Below are 18,682 nucleotides of genomic sequence, written 5' to 3' on the forward strand. Positions count from 1 at the left end.
TCCCTTTACCAAGAATCATGGAAAGATATAATTGATGAACAAGCCTTTATGACCCTCAGCATAGAGGAATAAGCCTTAAACCCCACCTTTCCTAGTGAATAAGCTCTAATTAAGGACTAGAGTGAGCATGAAAGTAAAATACCTCCTTTCCTCAAGGTGAGAAATGTAGACACCGGGATGTAGTTAATAAGGAGAAAGAAGACCAGACAAAACTGCCTTTCTTCTCCCCCAGTTAAGTTGTGGCAATTAGACTGAATGGTAGGCAGCAGAGGAAGTAAATTGCATTCTGGAGACTCCTGCAGAATTTTTTTTTTTTTCTTTAGCAGCCGGAAGGGATTTCTCTGTCTGCCAGCTTTTAAATGAAAGATCGGCCACCAGACCTCAAAAGGGTTAACCAGGTGCTGTGGGTTTTTTTTTTCCCTTCCTCCTGGGCTATTTGCAGTGAAACAGTTTCTGAGGAAAGGCTGACCTACCTGCATTCTGGTAGGACTGGCTCAAGTGAGTTAAGTTTTACCTCTGTGCTCCCTTTCTGCTTAAGCAGGAAGAAGGGGCGAGCGGTGGGTGAAGATCAGCTGAGGAGAGAGACAGTCTCTCCCTCCCACTTTTTTGGTGGCATTTGCAGTGGAAGGGACTGATGGCCACTGGGGAGGACATTGAATGGCTTGATCTGCCTGGCAAGTGGACCTATGGAGTTTGCAGGGACGGGAGAATCTTCTTTATCAAGTAAGTTTGGTTTGTGCTTTGTTGTTGCTGTTTTCTGTAGTACTTCAGGCTATAAGGATGATTGTCTGAGCTGGATGTAACTCAACAAACTCTCATACATTTCTTTCAGTCCCTCTGCTTTTAGGTTGCTGGTAATAGGATACTATATGTAGAAATATTTTCTGAAAAACCAGGATCTCTTTCCAAAACAGAAGAACTAGATTTAAATCTAATGTGAGGCATGAAGCATCTAGGGAATCTTTATATATGACTTACTTAGAACTAAATTTGATGAACCTGTTTGTATGTGTAGATTTTGTTTTTGTTTATATAATCTGAAATAAAAATTTAATCTGATAATGGTTCTCTGTTTTTCTATCCTGCCTTGTTAGCATTTCTAAGGAAACCCTCCCTTTAAAAAAAAATAGTATTAGATTAGTTCTGAAAAGTTCTTATTTGGTTTGCTGAACCTGCTGTGTTATCTACCAAGCTAGTGTCAAATAGCCATAAACAATGCTATCCTACACATGGTTGAGTAGAAGTAAATTCCACTGAATTCCATGGGGCTTTGTCCCTGATTGGCTATAGGAATGTAACCTAAGAAGCTCAGTTGTGAATCAGGAAATTGCCATTTCAAATTTTGCTTCTGAGTCATGAAATGGCTTTATCATTTCTCCCCCTTCAGCTTCTATTCCCCACATCAGACTTAGAGGGCTCCAACCCTGCTAAATTTTCAAGTGTTATAACCATGTTAACTTTCTTACATCACTAAGAATATGGAAAATATCATGAGCATTTAAAAGCATTGTATAATGACAGAATTACAAAGTCTTACAATAGAGGGTGGTAGGATAAAGTATTCTAGTTTCTAATTTTGTCAGTTATGTCTTCCTTCCCCCCTTCCCCCAAATATTCTATTTGGCACTCTCTTCCAATTTTCTGTTCCCTAAGAGTTTGCTCAACAATCATTGGTTGGGTGTTTTTCTCCCCCTTAAATATACTGTTGGCAGCTCTTCAAACTTTGAGCATCCTTGGGTATAGATGGTCCTGTTTTTGCTACATAAAGATGTATGGAGAATTTGGAGAATGAGTTCTCTCTGCGTGTATATATCTCTTCCCCTGTCGATAAAACTACAGGGCTGTGATGTAGGTTTTTGGGAAAAGTAGCAAGATTTAAAAGGGGATTATGATATATAGTTGGTATAACCTTTGTTCTGGTATCATACTTAGCGATAAGCCTACTGTGCTAAGATGGAGGGCAATTGTTCTTGATCTTTGAAATTGAAAATGGTGATGTTCCATACATTTTAAATAATTTGTTTGGACTTGCTTATAGTGATGAAACAAAATCTACTTGCTGGACTCATCCAGGCAGTGGCTATTCTATCCAGAGTGGGCACTTTTCCTGGCCAGGTAAGAAAAAACTTAGCCTTTTATTACCATGCATTCATTATAATAATAGCTGACATTTGCTACTGCACAGTTTTCCTCATTTGCTGTTCATAATAAAACATCTCTTGACTTGTTTCACTCTGGTGTCATACAGATGCATTGCTTCTCAGATTCCTTTTCCCCAGCTATGGGTGACTGGAGGACTAAGGAGAAGCTCCAGTTTCAGAAAAGCTGCTGTTGGCTAATGCTCTGGATGTGAACAGTATTCAAAACAATTTCCAAAACACATTTGTGAATGTCAGGCTGGATTGACCAATATTATTTTGGTGGATGCTAGGTTGTAATTCTATGTAACAAGGATCTATATATTTTTTCCCTCTGTTGATGGTCACCTCCTGCAAATATTATCTCTGGCAGGCCTCATCAGTTACCAGTGAATAGTGAAGAACACCAAGTGATGGGCAAGATCATCTATTCTGTCTGTTTCTTATATCCTCCTTTTTTTCCTTTTCACTCCATATTTTTCTCATTCCTTTTCCTTGCTTCCTCATCACAAGCCACCAAGGAAACAGATTTCTTTTGTTCAAAAGTTTGAAGTGATCACTAGAACAAAACTTTTGAAATTGGACTAGGACAAAAGTAACCCTAGTGCTCCAATGTGCATACTATTAACTATAAACTGAAGAATATGTACAGGTACTCCTCGACTTAGGACCACACTTGAGCCCAGATTTTATGTTGCTAAATGAGACAGCTGAGTGAATTTTGCCTCATTTTACAACATTTCTTTCTACAGATGTTAAAGTGAATCGCTGCAGTTGTTAAGTTAGTAACATGGTTGTTAATTGAATCTGGCTTCTCCATTGACTTTGCTTGTTAAAAGATCACAAGGAGGAGATCATAGGACCCCAGGACACTGCAACCATCATAAATACGGGTCAGTTGCCAAGCATCTGAATTTTGATGTGACCATGGGGATGTTGCAACCGTTGTAAGTTTGAAAAACGGTCATTAGTCACTTTTTCAGTTCCATTGTAACTTCAAATGGTCACTAAATGAACTGTTGTAAGTGAAGGACTACCTGTATGAAGTTTATAGAACCAAGTAGAATTTCTTTCATGGTAGTATTTGAAGCCATATTTAAATTATTAAGTTATATTTTGCAGAGAAGTCAGTCATCTTGATGATTGGCCATTTGTTCATTTTGTCCCAGTTAACTAGCTCCTGCAATCTGCATCCCAGTCAAGGAGTTGAACTGGGGGATTGCAATTGCCACATCTCAGATGAATACTAAGCTAGTTAAATATTTAACAATATAACACCAGAACATTGTGACTAAAAAAAGAGTGAACACAGACTAAAGAGACTATAAGAATCATAGTATGAAGACAAGTAACCAAAATCATTGCCTTGTTATCCCTTTTATAGAAAAGTTTGATTAAGCACAGTTTTTAGTCTGAGCAGCAGGATATTGCAATTTACTATTCCAGAATATCACATTTTTTAAAGTTCGAATCATCAATGTTGAACAGTATCTCACACTTTGAACTTTGCCAGACACTTTACACTATATAAGAATGGGGTTATAGCAGGCTACACAATAATGCTCAGCATTTCAGATTTGAAGGCAAAAATAATGCTTTGAAAAGATAGGAGTGCACTTGTACCATCCATCTATAGCTCCTTGATTTAATAGCAGCATGGTCCAAGAAAAATATGTTTGGGATTTTAGGGTAGAAGTCTATACTAAAAGTTTGTTTACAAGATTGTTCAATTTTTTTGCAGAAATGTATTAGGCAATATCAGCTTTGGGTTTTTTAGCATTGAATGTACTAAGGAAACCTAGATAGCATGTTTAAAATACACATTCCATTCACAAATGAAAACAAATGTTTCCATGACCTTTGAAATACCTTGCAATGACAAACCTTTTAAAATCATCCTCTGGAACTGTCTGGAACTGAGTATATTGAGTTCAAGTTATAAGAGCAGATAGATATAAGACAAAGCTGATGCAAATAAATATTTCTAGTCTCTGTGACGATTCTGAGTGCACAACTTGCAAGTATGACTGTGAAGATGAATTCTGCATTCAGTTTTACCACCCTGCTGAAGGAAAGATAGATTCTGTAAATATAAATTGGGAAACACAAAGTGCTCTCATTGTTACTATCTGGCCCTCTTTCTCCCTGTGTAACTACTGTCATTTAATGAACTCCAACAATACCCATGGGTTTTTCTTCTTTCTTGTTTTCATAAGAATGGCATTAGATTCAATGATTTAGAATATTTGGTTCTAGATCATCCAGTAAATCTGAGTGGGAATTTGAAGACATTCACTCTAATTCCCAAATTCCTGATGGCTACAATCTCATATGAAAAACCATAAGTTACAGTAACATGCTATACACATTCATTTTAAATATCTGCTGTGCTCAGGAATGTAGACAGAAAGCTAAATATTGAGTATTTGAAGTTTATTCCCAGAGCAGTCCTGTTTATTCATGTGGCAGCTTGTAAAGACACAAAGTTAAGAGGAAAAATTGAAGAAAAACCTCCAAAACGTAATTAAGACCAACGTATTTCAGAACATCCTCCTCCCCAGAAGCAAGTATGCCAATGAGTTCAGCTTCAACTATTCCCATAAGTGTACAGTATGCATGATAAGAAAGAGTATAGGATCAAGCCTCGCTGAAGCTTTTATCTATACTCTTCAGAGTCAGCTATCTATACTCTGGAGTGGCATGAACATCTGTTCGTATTTTAATCAAGATGTTAATTGAATGTTTCTATTGGTTAACTGTGCTTCTTGCATTGGCATCTTCCAGATAACTGGAAATATCTTGAGCATTCTGGAATTTGCAGTGGACCATAATGGTAGTGGGAATGACTTTGGGAGACACAAGGAAGACCTGCAGCTTAGACAGTGTCTGAAGGAGGGATGTCAGATATAGAAAGCATCTTAGAAAGGACCCTCCCTATTTTTCAGTAGAATAAAAGGGAGGGAAGAGTAATTGCATAATTGCAAAATACTGTTACTGTAACCTTCCAATAAAGTAGTCTTAGTACTCATGCTTGGTGCTCCTTGTTTTGAAGAGTTGATATAGAACCAGTTTGCTATCCAAAAATGCAAAATAGAGTAAGAAAAAAATAGGGATTTTGCTGTGTAATTCTGAAAGTCAAGCTGTATATGTGTTGGGAGGGGAAAATATGAAGATGAATTCACTTCAGGTGCAATTTCCTGAGAGGCAACATTCCACATAGCAGAAATTCAGGTTTATAATTAGGAAGTCAGAGAGTTGTTAGGAAGGCCTCTTTCATCAAGGATCTCACTCTCCTACCAGGATTTACTCATGGATCTCCAGGTTTGCTCTTGATTGTAGCCCAAATTTTTGCAGGTGAGATAAGTTAACCTAATTCAGGCAAGCTACATTTACCATTTTGGATTTCAGTTGGCAATTTGTGTGAAAATCAGGAAGTGGAGTGAATTCAAATACTGCAAAATCCAAATTTTGCCTGCAGATTACATTTAAAGTGCAGAGATGATAGTTACCCTTACTACTTTAAAAAAAAAATTATTGTTTCATCTATCAAGTTACATTTGTAAACTTCTCAAACCAGCAAACATATTACCCTTCATATTTTCAGAAATAGATTTTTTTTTCCAGAATGTCTTTGTGTCTAGGATGCAAGTTAAATTTTAATATATGAAAAACCAGAAGGTTGCTTATTTATTTTCACAATAAATTCCATATTGCAGATATCACAGCTACAATATTTTGATCTAATTTTTGAAAATGTGATTTCTTTCCTCATTTTTCTTTCATCCTGATGAAACCTTTTGAAGCTTGCACAGTCCGTTGTCCATTTCGTTTGGTTTGAATAAGCTATTGTCCTTGTATGGGTTTTGCGTCTTTCTTATTTCAAAATCGAAAGATGTTCTTTTTAGAAAAAAACCCCTAATAATCAGAGTCCTCCCAGTGCAGCTGAGGTCCCTTCCTCTGTGATTGGACAGGGCAGTTAAGATGATGCACGCTGAGCAATCTTTTCTCTCCTCTTTCTTTGTATGTTACAATTGGTGATAAATAAAATGCTTCTTGGCAACAGGTAAGGAAAGGGGGCAAGCAATAATATACAGAGGACAAATCAGGCTAGGGGATGTATTTTATTGGCATTGTCAAAATGATAAATGATTGTGAATTTGATTAGACTGGTATCTCTAATAAGATGGGATATTGAACTTGACCAGGCAGCTTTCAAAGTCCCAAGGGCTGGGAGATCCTTGAAAGCTAATATTTTCTCTTAAAGGATTGGTGGACAGAAAAAGCTTGATTTCTTATTTTAAGAAAACCTACACTAGTGTATTGGGAAAAAGGAATCAAATCCATAGACATCTGCAGGTAGCAACTAAGATTAAACTAGAATTGCAACTGCATTATTACTGTCTGCCAAAAATACTTGCGTTGTTAGCTCTTGGCCTTATGACGAAGATCAATATATATTAACATCTAATTCTTTTGCCTGAATAATACATCTTTTGTTAATGTTCTATATGCTGTGTATATTGCCTAGAATTGTTTGTGATGTATTTAGATAAAGTTATCCTCAAGCTGATTAAGTGGATTCCTATAAACAATGTCTGATTCTGATTTAACACACAGACACACGCATATACCCTTAGGATTTCCTGGTGGCTGTACATCCATATATGAGCCAGGTGTGACCCTGATTAACTTTTCTTTTTCATCACTTCCTGCCCAATTTTCAGTTTAGCTCTTACTATGTAACTGTTGTATAATAATACATTTAGCACTCATTTTAATATGCAATTTATGGTTTGGGGATTCTGTTCCTTAAATTTTGTTGTCTAGTTTGACTGCTAACATGAATAGAAAGACATAGTAAAACATAATAAACAATTTTCTATGAAACCCATAGAAAAAAATTATTTCTAAAAATGTTTGTTTCTCAAATTTCATTTGTAACAGCTTGGAACAGAAAAATTTCTAGTGCTAATAGGTTAACGTTATCATTGTTTCTTCAGATATGCCCAAAGGCTGGGAAATGGACACCACGTCAATGGGAACTACTTTTTTCATCAAGTAAGTTGCTAATATTTAGAATAAACCAAAATGATAATTGGTTATTATCAATTAGAAATATTATGGGTGAGTTGTTCCTGGGAGTGGGAATTAGGGCAAGTGGCTGCTTGGGAAGGGATTGCACTCAACCTAAAGCAGAGGTATCAAACTCACGTCGTCATGTCATCCAGTGACATATCGTGACTTTTTTCCCCTTCATTAAAACAGGGTGGGCATGGCCAACATGTGACGCATCCGGCCTGCGGGCTGCATATTTGACACCCCTGACCAAAAGGAACCAATAATCCCAAATTGTAGTTGAAAGCTACAGGGGCTTGCTATTGATATGTACATCTATTACTGAGTCATGGGCATGTTAGTGAATGTTTTAAATATATTGTAGTTTGCAAAATAATACATTGCATAGTAAATACTGTCTAAGGCCAACATCCTCAGGTATCTGTCTCCTCAAGGATACCTTTTTTTTGTCTGCTACATTCCTTGCAGATCAAACTTTTTATGGTTCTAAACCAGTGTTTCTCAACCTTGGCAATGGAAGATGTGTGGACTTTAAGTTGCAGCCAGCATGGTAGAGAAACACTGCTTTTAAAAAGTCTTTGAATTAAAAACTGGAAAACTGGCATTCTGTAAAATTACAGAATGTACTCTTCTCCAGTATAATCTGTTTTTTTTTAATAGTATCAAAAGTCCAGATGTCTGTAACAGCAAAACTAGCTGGGGGCACCTGTCGGGAAGGTGATCTCTATTAAGCAAGAAATTAAAACAAGTGCTCTTAAAATATATGATAAAGTTTCTGAAAATAAATTACAAGACATATCCACATTTAGAAAGTAATGTTTTCTTCTATCCCACCTGGAGTTTTCAATGATGTTTATGGATTACATATACGTTAGCATCAATGTAATTTCATGCTATAATGAAGCTTTATCTCCAAAACACACAAAAGAGTTAAATATAAAATGTAAGAGGACCCTTTATAAAACTGTGGGTCTGTGGACATTTTTAAGATAAAATATTAGCTAGCATTTGCTTCTTGAAGCAGTTGTGTATTGAGCTGTGTACAGTTGTTGAAACTGTATTTGATTTTTATTTACTGTTGCCACCAATAGTCAAAACAGTTTGCAGTATTGCACTGAATTTTGCTTTTTGTTTTTAATTTTATGAGCAGTGGTATTGTATAAGTGGCACTGTATAAGTATTTTTACTGTATACTAAAATTAGCATAGTTAATTTTCATAGCTATAATAAAATCTTTGAGTTAAGCAAAACAGGATTTCTCAACAGTATAGCTATGAATGATTTTCTGTAATTGACAGGCTGTTCATTGTGAAAGATAGGCTGCTAGACTATATAGATCCCTGATCTAATCTTCTGATACTTAAGAGCTTCTGATCTTCTGATACTTAAGATACATCTACAGAGGAACACCTAACATTTTTTTTTTATTGAAAAAGTTTTTCGAATACAATTTCCCCCCCCTTTTTCCCCCCTCGTCCCTAACCCCCCCTCCCCCTCCCCTCCCCCTGTGGCTTCTTCATAATAAAACCCAGATTCATAACAGATTATATAACACTTTACCATCCCCTTACTCCATCCCCATATACTGACCCTTTCTTTCTAATATTATTATTATATCCCCCTTATACTATACATTTCAAAATGACATTCTACTATAACATTATATAATAAGTCCTAATTTAACATAATAATGTTATTATATCTCCCAGTTTAGCGATTTCTGCTCATAATCTACCCTTTTTCTACCCCCCCATACATATATCTCTTAAATCAAATCTTTTATGTATATTAGTATAACATTTCAAAGCAACCTTCCGCTATAAAACTATATAATAAATCCTAATTTAACATTTATTCAATTGATAGTCTACCCATTTCCTTCACCCCCATCGATATATCTCTTAACTCCAATCTTTTACATATATTCATATCTAAACATAATATCCCTTTTCTTAAACTAAACAATCAATAAACTAACCTGTCTCCACCCACTTTCCTACAAGACTACCATACTTAATAATTCGTAATATCTTTATTCTTCTACCCACACCACTAAAAAATATTCCCTTATGTAAATAAAATCCTCTTAAAAAAGACTTTAAGCTTGTAATCCATATGATATCTTCTATAATGTCTTCTGATGCTTGATTATTCTGCTGTGAATGGGTGGTATATAAAAAAATGAATATTATGCAGTGGAAAAGTATCTACTGCGTGCTACTGTAACAAGTCTGTTGTTATAAACTGAGATCAGCCTGTAACCTCAAAGCCATCGCTTTAACCAGATCAGGTGACATTTTGCATTAAATAAATGGTGGATGCAATGAACAAAATAGTTGTAATTGCATTGGATTCCTAACACAATTGTCTTGGATGGAGTTGTATCTCTGAATCAAAGCCATCAGCCATTACTGATATGCAGTCATGCTCATGTAGTTCAAGTAGACTATTAACCATTAGTCACCATTCTGTTCTGGAGCACAGATCAAATTACTAATGCTTATGTTTAAAGTCCTGTATGGTTTGATTTGTTCTTTCTCTCTTCCTCCTCTCCTTTCCCCCTCCACCCATTACACATCTATGCTCAGGATTTTTAAAGTCTATAAACATCAGAATGAGAAATAAGAATCCACATATACAGCTGTATTATTATGTGTAGACAGCCTGGGAGGAAGAGAAGAATCTCTTCTATTCTATATCTTTTCTTATTAGAACATTAATTATTACCAGTTATGTAGCAGTGCAGATCAAAAATAATGCAATCAAAATAATATGAACTTGGATATTGGTTTTTCTCTTCCCCCATCCTCAAACTGAACTGGAATTAATCATGCAATAGCATGATTTGGGAGCATACTGTGTGTGTCTCTGTCTCTTTGTCTAGATTAATTGGAAATTATATTCATGTCTGCAATCACAGTCAGACTCTGATTATAAAAACAGGTTGGTGTAAGGAAGATTTTAGAAGCAGTTGCAACCTAAATTGAATGCTTGTGCCTCTTCCCATAATCTGTTTAAATTCTGAACATGCAAACATACATCTTGTTTTCAACCTTACGACTCATCAGACTCTGTGACTTCTTGTCTAATTAAATTATCTTGAAAATCTGAAACCTCAATATTTTTATAATTGTTACCCTAATATCTATATTTTGTGGTAACCAAAGTCTGTGTGTGTGCATTGATTTTAATGTAAAGAGTCAACATCAGTTTTGTTGGCTTTTCTATATATTTTCAAAAACCTGTTGGTTACAGTTTAATGTAAAGTTAAAGCGTTTTTTTAAGCTTTTCATACTTTTAATTGAAGCCTGCCACTATTTGATACATTATTACTTACTATGTCTTATTTATTACCTGTCTTATCTGTCTTCTCCATATACTTAACCATATGATTAATACTATAAGATTGGTAAATAAAAGGTTGGCTTCCCTTTCCTTGAATTACTCAAATGCTAACTGTATCACAATAAGCCATCATTTCTTGAATAAGCCACAATGCTTAGGTTTACCCACTACCTTACAAAGTATGGTTTAAAGCAATAATGATTAGGTTTGTGTAACACACTAAGAATCAAACTCTATTTTGTTTCAGTACAACTGTTATATTTTAATGCATACCAAGTGAAAAAGTAATAATATGACAATATTGCTACTAGCACTTCTTTTAACCATGTATTGTTGTGGCTTCCAAATTCTAGTTTCCATAAATCTCCAATAGCAACTACAGTATTTCAAATTTGAATAACAAGATAATCCTAATATTTTGGTTAAAGAGCGTCTATAACAGACCTAAAGTATGTGTGCTGGCTTGTGGTTTGTATGCAGTATTTATATTGTTTTTATAAACTGCCTACAAGCAGTGCTGAATGGAGGTTGAATGCATTTTATAAATATCAATCATCTAAAACATTTATATCAAATTATTAGCAACTTTCAAACAGTACCAATATTGAAAACGAAATCAAACATAAAAGGAAGTGATGCCTGAATGTAAATTAGTTTTCTCTGAAGTGTTTTTGGAAGCGGGTTGGTATGTTTATTTGAACTGGTTCCAAGAGCAGTTGAGACTCTTTCTAGCAAATCTGTTCAAAGTAATATCATGATATTTAAGCTTGACCTTCACAATTGAAAGAGATGCTTAATAGCTAAACTTCCTTCTACTTTGTTTCTCTCAGCATTGGTGAATGTGTATTAGATTGCAGCAACTTAGGAAACAATTGGCCTTTCACCATCTACTACTTAAGGCTGGCCAAAGATCAAAAATGTCCCATGGAGAGCAAATGCAAATGCAGAGGCAGGGAATAATGTCATATGTTTATACAGTAACTAACATTTGAAACCCTGATCCTTGATTGTGGATTTTGGAAGTAGTTGCAACATACACAAACACAAAAGTAGGGTTACTGGTGTTCATAAGCAAGCTGAGAACATTGTGGGCATTTGGGGAGGGTTTAAAAAAAAACATTTCGAGTCTGCACATTTTAAATTGCTGGAAACTACAGGTCAATGTCTAATCTAGTAGGTACCTCTATTAAGCAATCACGTCAAAATCTGGAAAAGTGTGCTGCTTAAAAACTCTGAGGAGGAACAGTATGATTAAGGGCTGTGGACCATGTTAAAAGTAAATTTGTCTGAATCTTGCATTCTTCCAGGGAACTTTCTCTGAATTACTTCAATCCTTGAAATTTATTTGGTGATGACTTGAGACAGCCCTTTTTCAGTTGCTGTGTCCATGTTTTAGAAAAACATTCTACAGCAGGGGTGTCAAACTCACAGCATCATGTTGTCATCATGTGACATATCACTACTTTTTCCCCTTTGCTAAACTGTGGTGGACGTGGCCAGCACATAACACATCTGGCCTGTGGGCCACGAGTTTGACACCCCTGTTCTACAGTATTGAGATCTGCTAAGACACATCTTAGATGTCCTTGCATTACACACACAATATGTCTGTCAAGGTTCCAAGTAACATTCCCAACGAAAGAAGACTCTGAGGCTTGAAGTTCCTCAAAGTTCCATTTTATTAGAGATATCATATTGGCAATCTGGGAAAACCCAAATCTGAAAGCTTCCAGGTTTTTCTCACCCAAAAGAAAATCCAAGCCCCTGCCCAGTACTCACATGTCTATCACATGGTCCAATCAAAGCACCTTGCCAGCTGGAGATGCCTCCCAGTCACACCCCTCCAGGTGCAGGGCAAGATGAGAAAGGAATGTTATTACGACTACATATCACCCATGCTCCATACAATCCCCCCTCCCAGTTTCCCACAGCAGTAAATGTGGCAGACCTGAAGGTCCAATGCAAAAGATGGCTTCCAGGCCTGACAACATCCCCCCCTCTCTCTCATGTATATTAACAAAGACCCTTTTGCTTGTCGTGAACATATTTTTTTTCCACAAAATATGTTGTTCATATTAAGCATAACCATTATTTAGTACTGTAATTGCTATTTTTTAAAAATATATATATCTTTTTACTTTTGGGTATCTGTAAATTATTTTTCTATTGATATACGATTCCTTGAATACTATCTGCTGAACTGCATATGATAAATACAATCATTTATTCAAGTAAGCCCTTTTATAGCTTTTTTTTGGTTGTGGCTTTCTCTCCCAGATTTAAGGCCATGTCTATGAATTCATAAATTCAACAAGGCAGGTTATAAATATCACATTTGGATCCTATTACCATGTCCCTCCCTCCCTCCCTCCCTCTCTGTTTTTTACAATATATTTCACATATAATATTATTTACCACAAGGTGGTGCCAAAGTTCACAACAATTGCAAAATAATTTAGTGGGACTAATTATTATTTTCTCTGAAGTCATTTGGCAAGACAATTGTTCTTTTAAACAAGTCAGTATAGCAAAGGCACGGTCATACTTTCCTCATAATCAGGGCATAGTGTTTAGCAATCCTGGAGGGGAAGCCCTATGCAACTGTCTATATATCAGATGGGAATGGGCTTAATTCACTTTAGCTTTATTTAATGGCCAGCTTGACTTCAGAAAAGTTAATTCTCATCCTCAGCTTATCTGTTGCCTGGGAGGGGATTGACAATGTGGGACACCAGTGAAAGCATCAGGAGCAAAACTATAAGAGGATTACAGGCCGTTCTGCTTTCTAGAGACCCCTCCCAGCCCCAAGCCATCTGTAGCATCAGCAGTTCCCATTCAGAAGGAGCAGTCTGAGGGCAGGTAGACGGAGTCCAGAGTTTTCTGTAAATGGAACTGCAGCAGTCCCACATTTTACAGCTTCCGTTAATTAGCGTTTTGGGACGCTGTTTTGGGAGGTTCCAGGCCACAAAAGAAACTGTGGTTGAAATTACCCCTACAGTTGAACCAAGAGTACATAAGTGAAAGGAATAAAAAACAAACACTTTTTGGGAATTTTGGAGAGGGAAAGGGAGGATGGATGCCTTAATTCAACTTAGAAAATGGTTAGGGCACATACTTTATATCTAAAATCTGAATCTCCCTCCTAAGAGTGTCCCCCATCAACCTCTGGAAGCGTGACTCCCAGCAAGATATTGGAAACTTTCATGAAGCACTTGACCTGTTTGAACTTGTGGATTCCTGTGGTTTGCTAGTATAGTTGGACTTCAGTCTAAGGTAGTGAACAAACCCAGACACCGTGCCTTATTTACGCTTTGAATATAACAGTTATTTATTCAATTAGCCATGGTTAAGTAAACCATGTCCTAATTTGTTCTATATGAATCCTAGTCTATACATTAGCCTTTTGCAAACTACGGTCTCCTGATATGTTGCATTTCAGCTCCACAGAGTTACGCAAGTATTAACAAAGCTATGCTAGTGAGAATTCTGAGAATTAATAGTCCAGCAAATCTGAATAAAGGGTTGCAGAAGACTGGCTATAATGACTCCACTTAAACCATTTCCCCAAATCCTCATGAATGCAGTAATGCAACCAGTAAAAAGAATGTCAAATCATATCTTACTATTTCCTTCCAAGACTAGAGACCAAAGTGACTCTAATTTCAAGGATTAAAAAGAGCACAGAATCCACAGACCCGCCAGAAAGAGCACTGAACAAAGCCTCTGCTATTTTACAGGAATATGATGTATACCCACAATTGAGTATTATGGATAAATATGGTTTCAAAGGCCCCTAGAAAGAATCTGGCTATGTTGCTATGCTCTACTTATGAGGCCTTCTTCAGTCCTTCTGATAAGCTCCTTCACATTCTGTTCTCTGATTCTTTGTTCACCCTAGCGAGGATGTTAAGACCTACTAGGGAAAGTTCCACGCTCTCTGAGGTAACATCAGATTCTTCATGCATGTTGGTTGCACATTCATCTGAAAGTAGCTAATGAGAACCCTTTCCATTCTGGGCTGGGCATAAGATCTTTTATTGGCTATGGCTGTTTCTAAGGGAGCAGCTGTATTCTCGGTCATTTATTTCTACAAAGGGAGTTTCTGAGGCTCAGAGGCACTGAAAGAGCACCACAATATGATTGGTAGTGCAGCTAGGTGATTTTGGACTTAAGTGGAAGCAATAAGAGCTACCACTTAAATGGAAATGGGTTTTGTGTTGGTTGTTTGAAAATGTATAGGTTTTTTTTGTTGCTGTTAAGCCGCAAGAGTCCTAGATTTCTATCTGAGAAAGGAATTTGCTGTTATCACTGTGTCCAATACCCCTACATTTTCCTGTACCGGTAGGTTCAGTCATGGAATAGCTGGTCAGAGGTGATTTTGTTGGTGCTTAGAAGCACCTGATGAATCATGGTAAGTCATGGTTATGCTCGCCTATATAATTTGAGATCTATGCCTCCCTACAGCCACCAGATGTTGTTCAGTGCTAGCTTTCATTTTGCCTACCTAATATGGTCTACTCTATAGAGAAAGATGGTGGATGATAAAGTTCAACAACCCCCTTGCTCAGTGGTGTAACAGAAAATGCTTCATATCTAGCTGTGCCATCTCAGTTACTACCACTACATCATGCTGCTAACTGCCAAACAGCTGTTCAGTATGCTAGGTATTGTCATTCCATTCTCAACTGGATCACAAAATTCCTGAAAATTTAACAGTCACCCTTTGTATGCTGGTATCACTGCTCTTGCTTTATTTCATAAAAGGAATTCTGCTTTCTGAACTAACTTTGAGTTCCATATTTCTTTATTGTATATTGAGAATATGTAGGAATTACTTCTGAATAATCATGCAAGGATTGCATGTTAATAATATGGGGAGCTGGTCTGTGGGTCACACTGGATGGGGCTATGATACAAAGTAAGTGACATCATCACACAAGGTTAGGATTAGGGAACTGTGTTTCACATTTAAAAAAATGAATCCTTGCCTGAGACTTATATTGCAATTTTCATGAGTTTCTCACTTTAATATGGCAAAAAAGTACGCTATCAATTTTCAAGAGTGTTACAAAAAGGAAATTGGGGTGTCAGGTACCAAAGAAAATAGCTTTGAGTTTTCTAATTCATTCTGGACATTAATGGCTTTTTAAAACTCTTCCCAAATTTGGGTCATGAAACTCAACTAATGGTATCTTCAGAAAAATAACATCTCCATTTAAAAAACGGTACTTAACCCTGGAAGGAGTTCTCTGATCATGTCTTTCTTTTGAATTTTCTAGAATTGGCAGCATTGTAAGAAAAGAATCATGTTTGTATAGGGTAGGCAAAAAATCAGAAAGATTTGGGATACACTCTTTTATGAGTGGCAAGCTTACCTCTTTTTAAAAAAACAATTAGTCTTAAAAGGTGCTACCAGTCTTTCAGTTATTTGGAATCACTGGGTAAACTGCAGACTATAGTAGAATATTTTCTACTATATGCAATAAAGCTGCAAAGTATAGTAGATAATTCATAGTAGAGAATATTATCCAGGGAATGATTAGATATTCACATGCAGCCCTTGGCCACACTCTAATAAACACAAAAACACACACTCCTTTCCTAATGATTTCCTTTCAATGTACTTCTCTTTTGGGGGTGGGAATAATAGGATTAATAATCCAGTATATCTGAACTTCCTTACTGTGTTAACAAAGGCTGATCTATGCAGAAAACTTGTTTTGTAGGTGCCCATGAATGCAGCTGCATTGCTGCAACCATCTTTGTTGGTAGTGTGCAATTAAAATGTGACTTTTTAATCGTGTGATTGTGCATGTGAATGAATATGGGAGAAAACAGCTTAGCCTCCCCCTCCAAAAAGGGGGGAGAAAAATAAATCCTTGATTAGCCTGATATTGGAAGCCCCAAAGCTCAAAATAGCATTTATAAGATGTTTGAGTACATAAAGGGAAGAGATCTTTGACCCATATCTAACAAGTGTAGCACACCAAGCATCCTTACCCAAGGAAGCTCCTAGAGGCAGGGTGGGCGATGCTGACAAAGCATCTTTTCAAATTTGGGTCAGGAAGAGTTAATCCCACCCTGGTACTATTTACTCCTTGCGCTAAATGACAGAACGGGCACCACGTGATTTTTAAATCTCCTGAGAGCGCATGGAGCATGCCCAGCTCTGGCTCTTGATGCAGGATACCAGATTCAGTAGCAGCATAGCATCTTCTCCTTGTCCTACTGAGCTCTGACGATCAATTGGGGAGGGGGAGAACACGGCAATGATTGACTAGCATTGAAGGAGAGGAGCGGACGAGTGAGAAAGAAAGGGAGGGGGAAGAGGGACGGCTGCCATTCTACCAGAGGAAGAGGTGGCGGCAGTGGCAGCAGCCGCAGCAGCAGCAAAAAAAAAAGAAAAAGAAAAAGAAAAAAGGCTCTTGGTGGAGTGAGCAGAGAAGCAGGGGAGGTCATCGCCATGGCTTGGAATCTGCCCACCTGGAGATGAGCCACACAAAGCCACTGCACAGTGAGTGTCTCTGTATCTCCAAGGCATCGAATAGCTGGATGCTTATATTTGTAGAGGCAGCTAGCCAGCCATTGACAGGTGCATTGCTTGAGCTTTATGGAGGATGTTGGCGAGAGCCAGGGCAATGACAAAGAATCTTCAAACTGAAGGCTACTTCTTCCTGCAAATGAGAAGAGGAAGCCTCTAAATGTGTGTGTGTGTGGGGGGGGGAATCTGCTTGCATTGTATACCCCATCCTCTTTGCTTGCATAGGGGTCTTACTGTGCTGGGCTGTGAATGATGCTGAGCTTGAGTGGCACTGTCACTGGGTAAACGTGCCAGAAAGCATGTGCTGCTCTGAACATACAGGTAGCTTAGCAGCCTTCACAGCCCAGGGATGTACATATGCATGTATTTGTGAAAGAGAGAAAATGCTCGGATGTAGTATTCTATTCCTGATATTGGAATTCTTTCGTAAACTTGTCTCCCTCTCTAATGAGGTTTTGGCAGGTAATTAGGGATGTAGATTTGATTTGGTTAAGCAAGGCGGGGATCTCAGCAGTTACCAAAAGGTTTCTTGGGTGCATGTCTTTAAAGAGTTTGCTCACAGAAGCAGTCCATTTGGATTGCCTTTCGCAGACAGTACTGGAAATATATATATCTAGACACAGATATATTTCCAGTACTGTCTGAGAAAGGCAGGGAAAGAGTAGAAGTGGGAGTAGAAGTGGGAGAGACGAAACAATCGTTCACAAGATATATGTAGCAGATAGAGGAAGTCAAGCCGCATTGGGTAAAGGTTATAATTGCAATGCGCTCCGCATGCTGTTCTGTGAACAAGCCCCACTGAATAGCATGGATTTTACTCGTGACTTTTTGGATTGTGTTATAAAGCTTGATTTACGAAACTCTAAAGTTTTCTATTGCTCTGAGTATCTGTTGTGTGCATGTATGCAGTGATATGTATGCCTGCATTGGAAGGATTGTCTGATATTGCTGTTAGATGACAGAGGTACAGGAAAGTTTTCACTTATGTCTTGTGATAACAGGAACCTGGGTGGTATTCAGGTCTGCACAGCCATGAAATATATTCTCAAAAATTAATCCAATGGTCAATTTTAATTTAGGGGGTTATTGAGTACCGCACAAAATGTGGGTGTGCATGTGGTTGTGCATGTATCTACACCATTAGGTATGCATGTGCATCAGCATGAATCTACCCTGGTTATAGACTTCATTGTGTTGTGTGGCAGAGCAATTGTCCATGCTACCACAGGCCATCATAGCAATGTGTCTCAGTGGAATGTGTCTGGTTTTTATAATGCTCTCACTAGTGTTTCAGAGTAAGATATGGTGGACAAAATGCCAGGACATATTTGTATGCTATCAGTGCCATTCCAGGAGGTTTGTTCATTGCACATCTATGCCTGGTCATAAGGGGACATAGCATATAATTATCACTCAAAGCAGTGAACAGGACCTAGAAATGATTGCATACTGATTTAATTTGGGTGCTTGATGAGAAGTTTCTCTTTCAGGAAAGTATTACTTTTGACCTGATCATTTTTCTTAAGCAGTCTGCTCTATTAACTATCGGTGCTGCAAGACTCATCAGGAACAGTTGTCTCCC

The 18,682-nt window shown here is 37.4% G+C and overlaps 1 protein-coding gene across 2 annotated transcripts in view; it reads left to right on the forward strand.

Annotated features, from left to right (window-relative positions):
* The first annotated feature begins 502 nt into the window (after nt 1–502).
* Nucleotides 503–18,682, forward strand: part of PLEKHA6 (pleckstrin homology domain containing A6) — a 199,549-nt gene continuing 181,369 nt past the window's right edge. The window contains exons 1-3 of one of the 2 annotated variants that reach the window (XM_060689782.2): nt 503–723; nt 2,039–2,115; nt 7,139–7,196. In XM_060689782.2, the coding sequence (XP_060545765.1) occupies nt 635–723; nt 2,039–2,115; nt 7,139–7,196 (224 nt within the window). In that variant the 5' untranslated portion in view covers nt 503–634. Of the gene's footprint in view, nt 724–2,038; nt 2,116–7,138; nt 7,197–16,971; nt 17,074–18,682 lie in introns of those variants that run through there. The other variant, XM_087889469.1, reaches the window with a different exon arrangement.

This window comes from Pantherophis guttatus, chromosome 3 (genome assembly GCF_059756535.1).
Source record: "Pantherophis guttatus breed Tessera chromosome 3, ASM5975653v1, whole genome shotgun sequence".
NCBI classification, from domain to species: Eukaryota; Metazoa; Chordata; class Lepidosauria; order Squamata; family Colubridae; genus Pantherophis; species Pantherophis guttatus.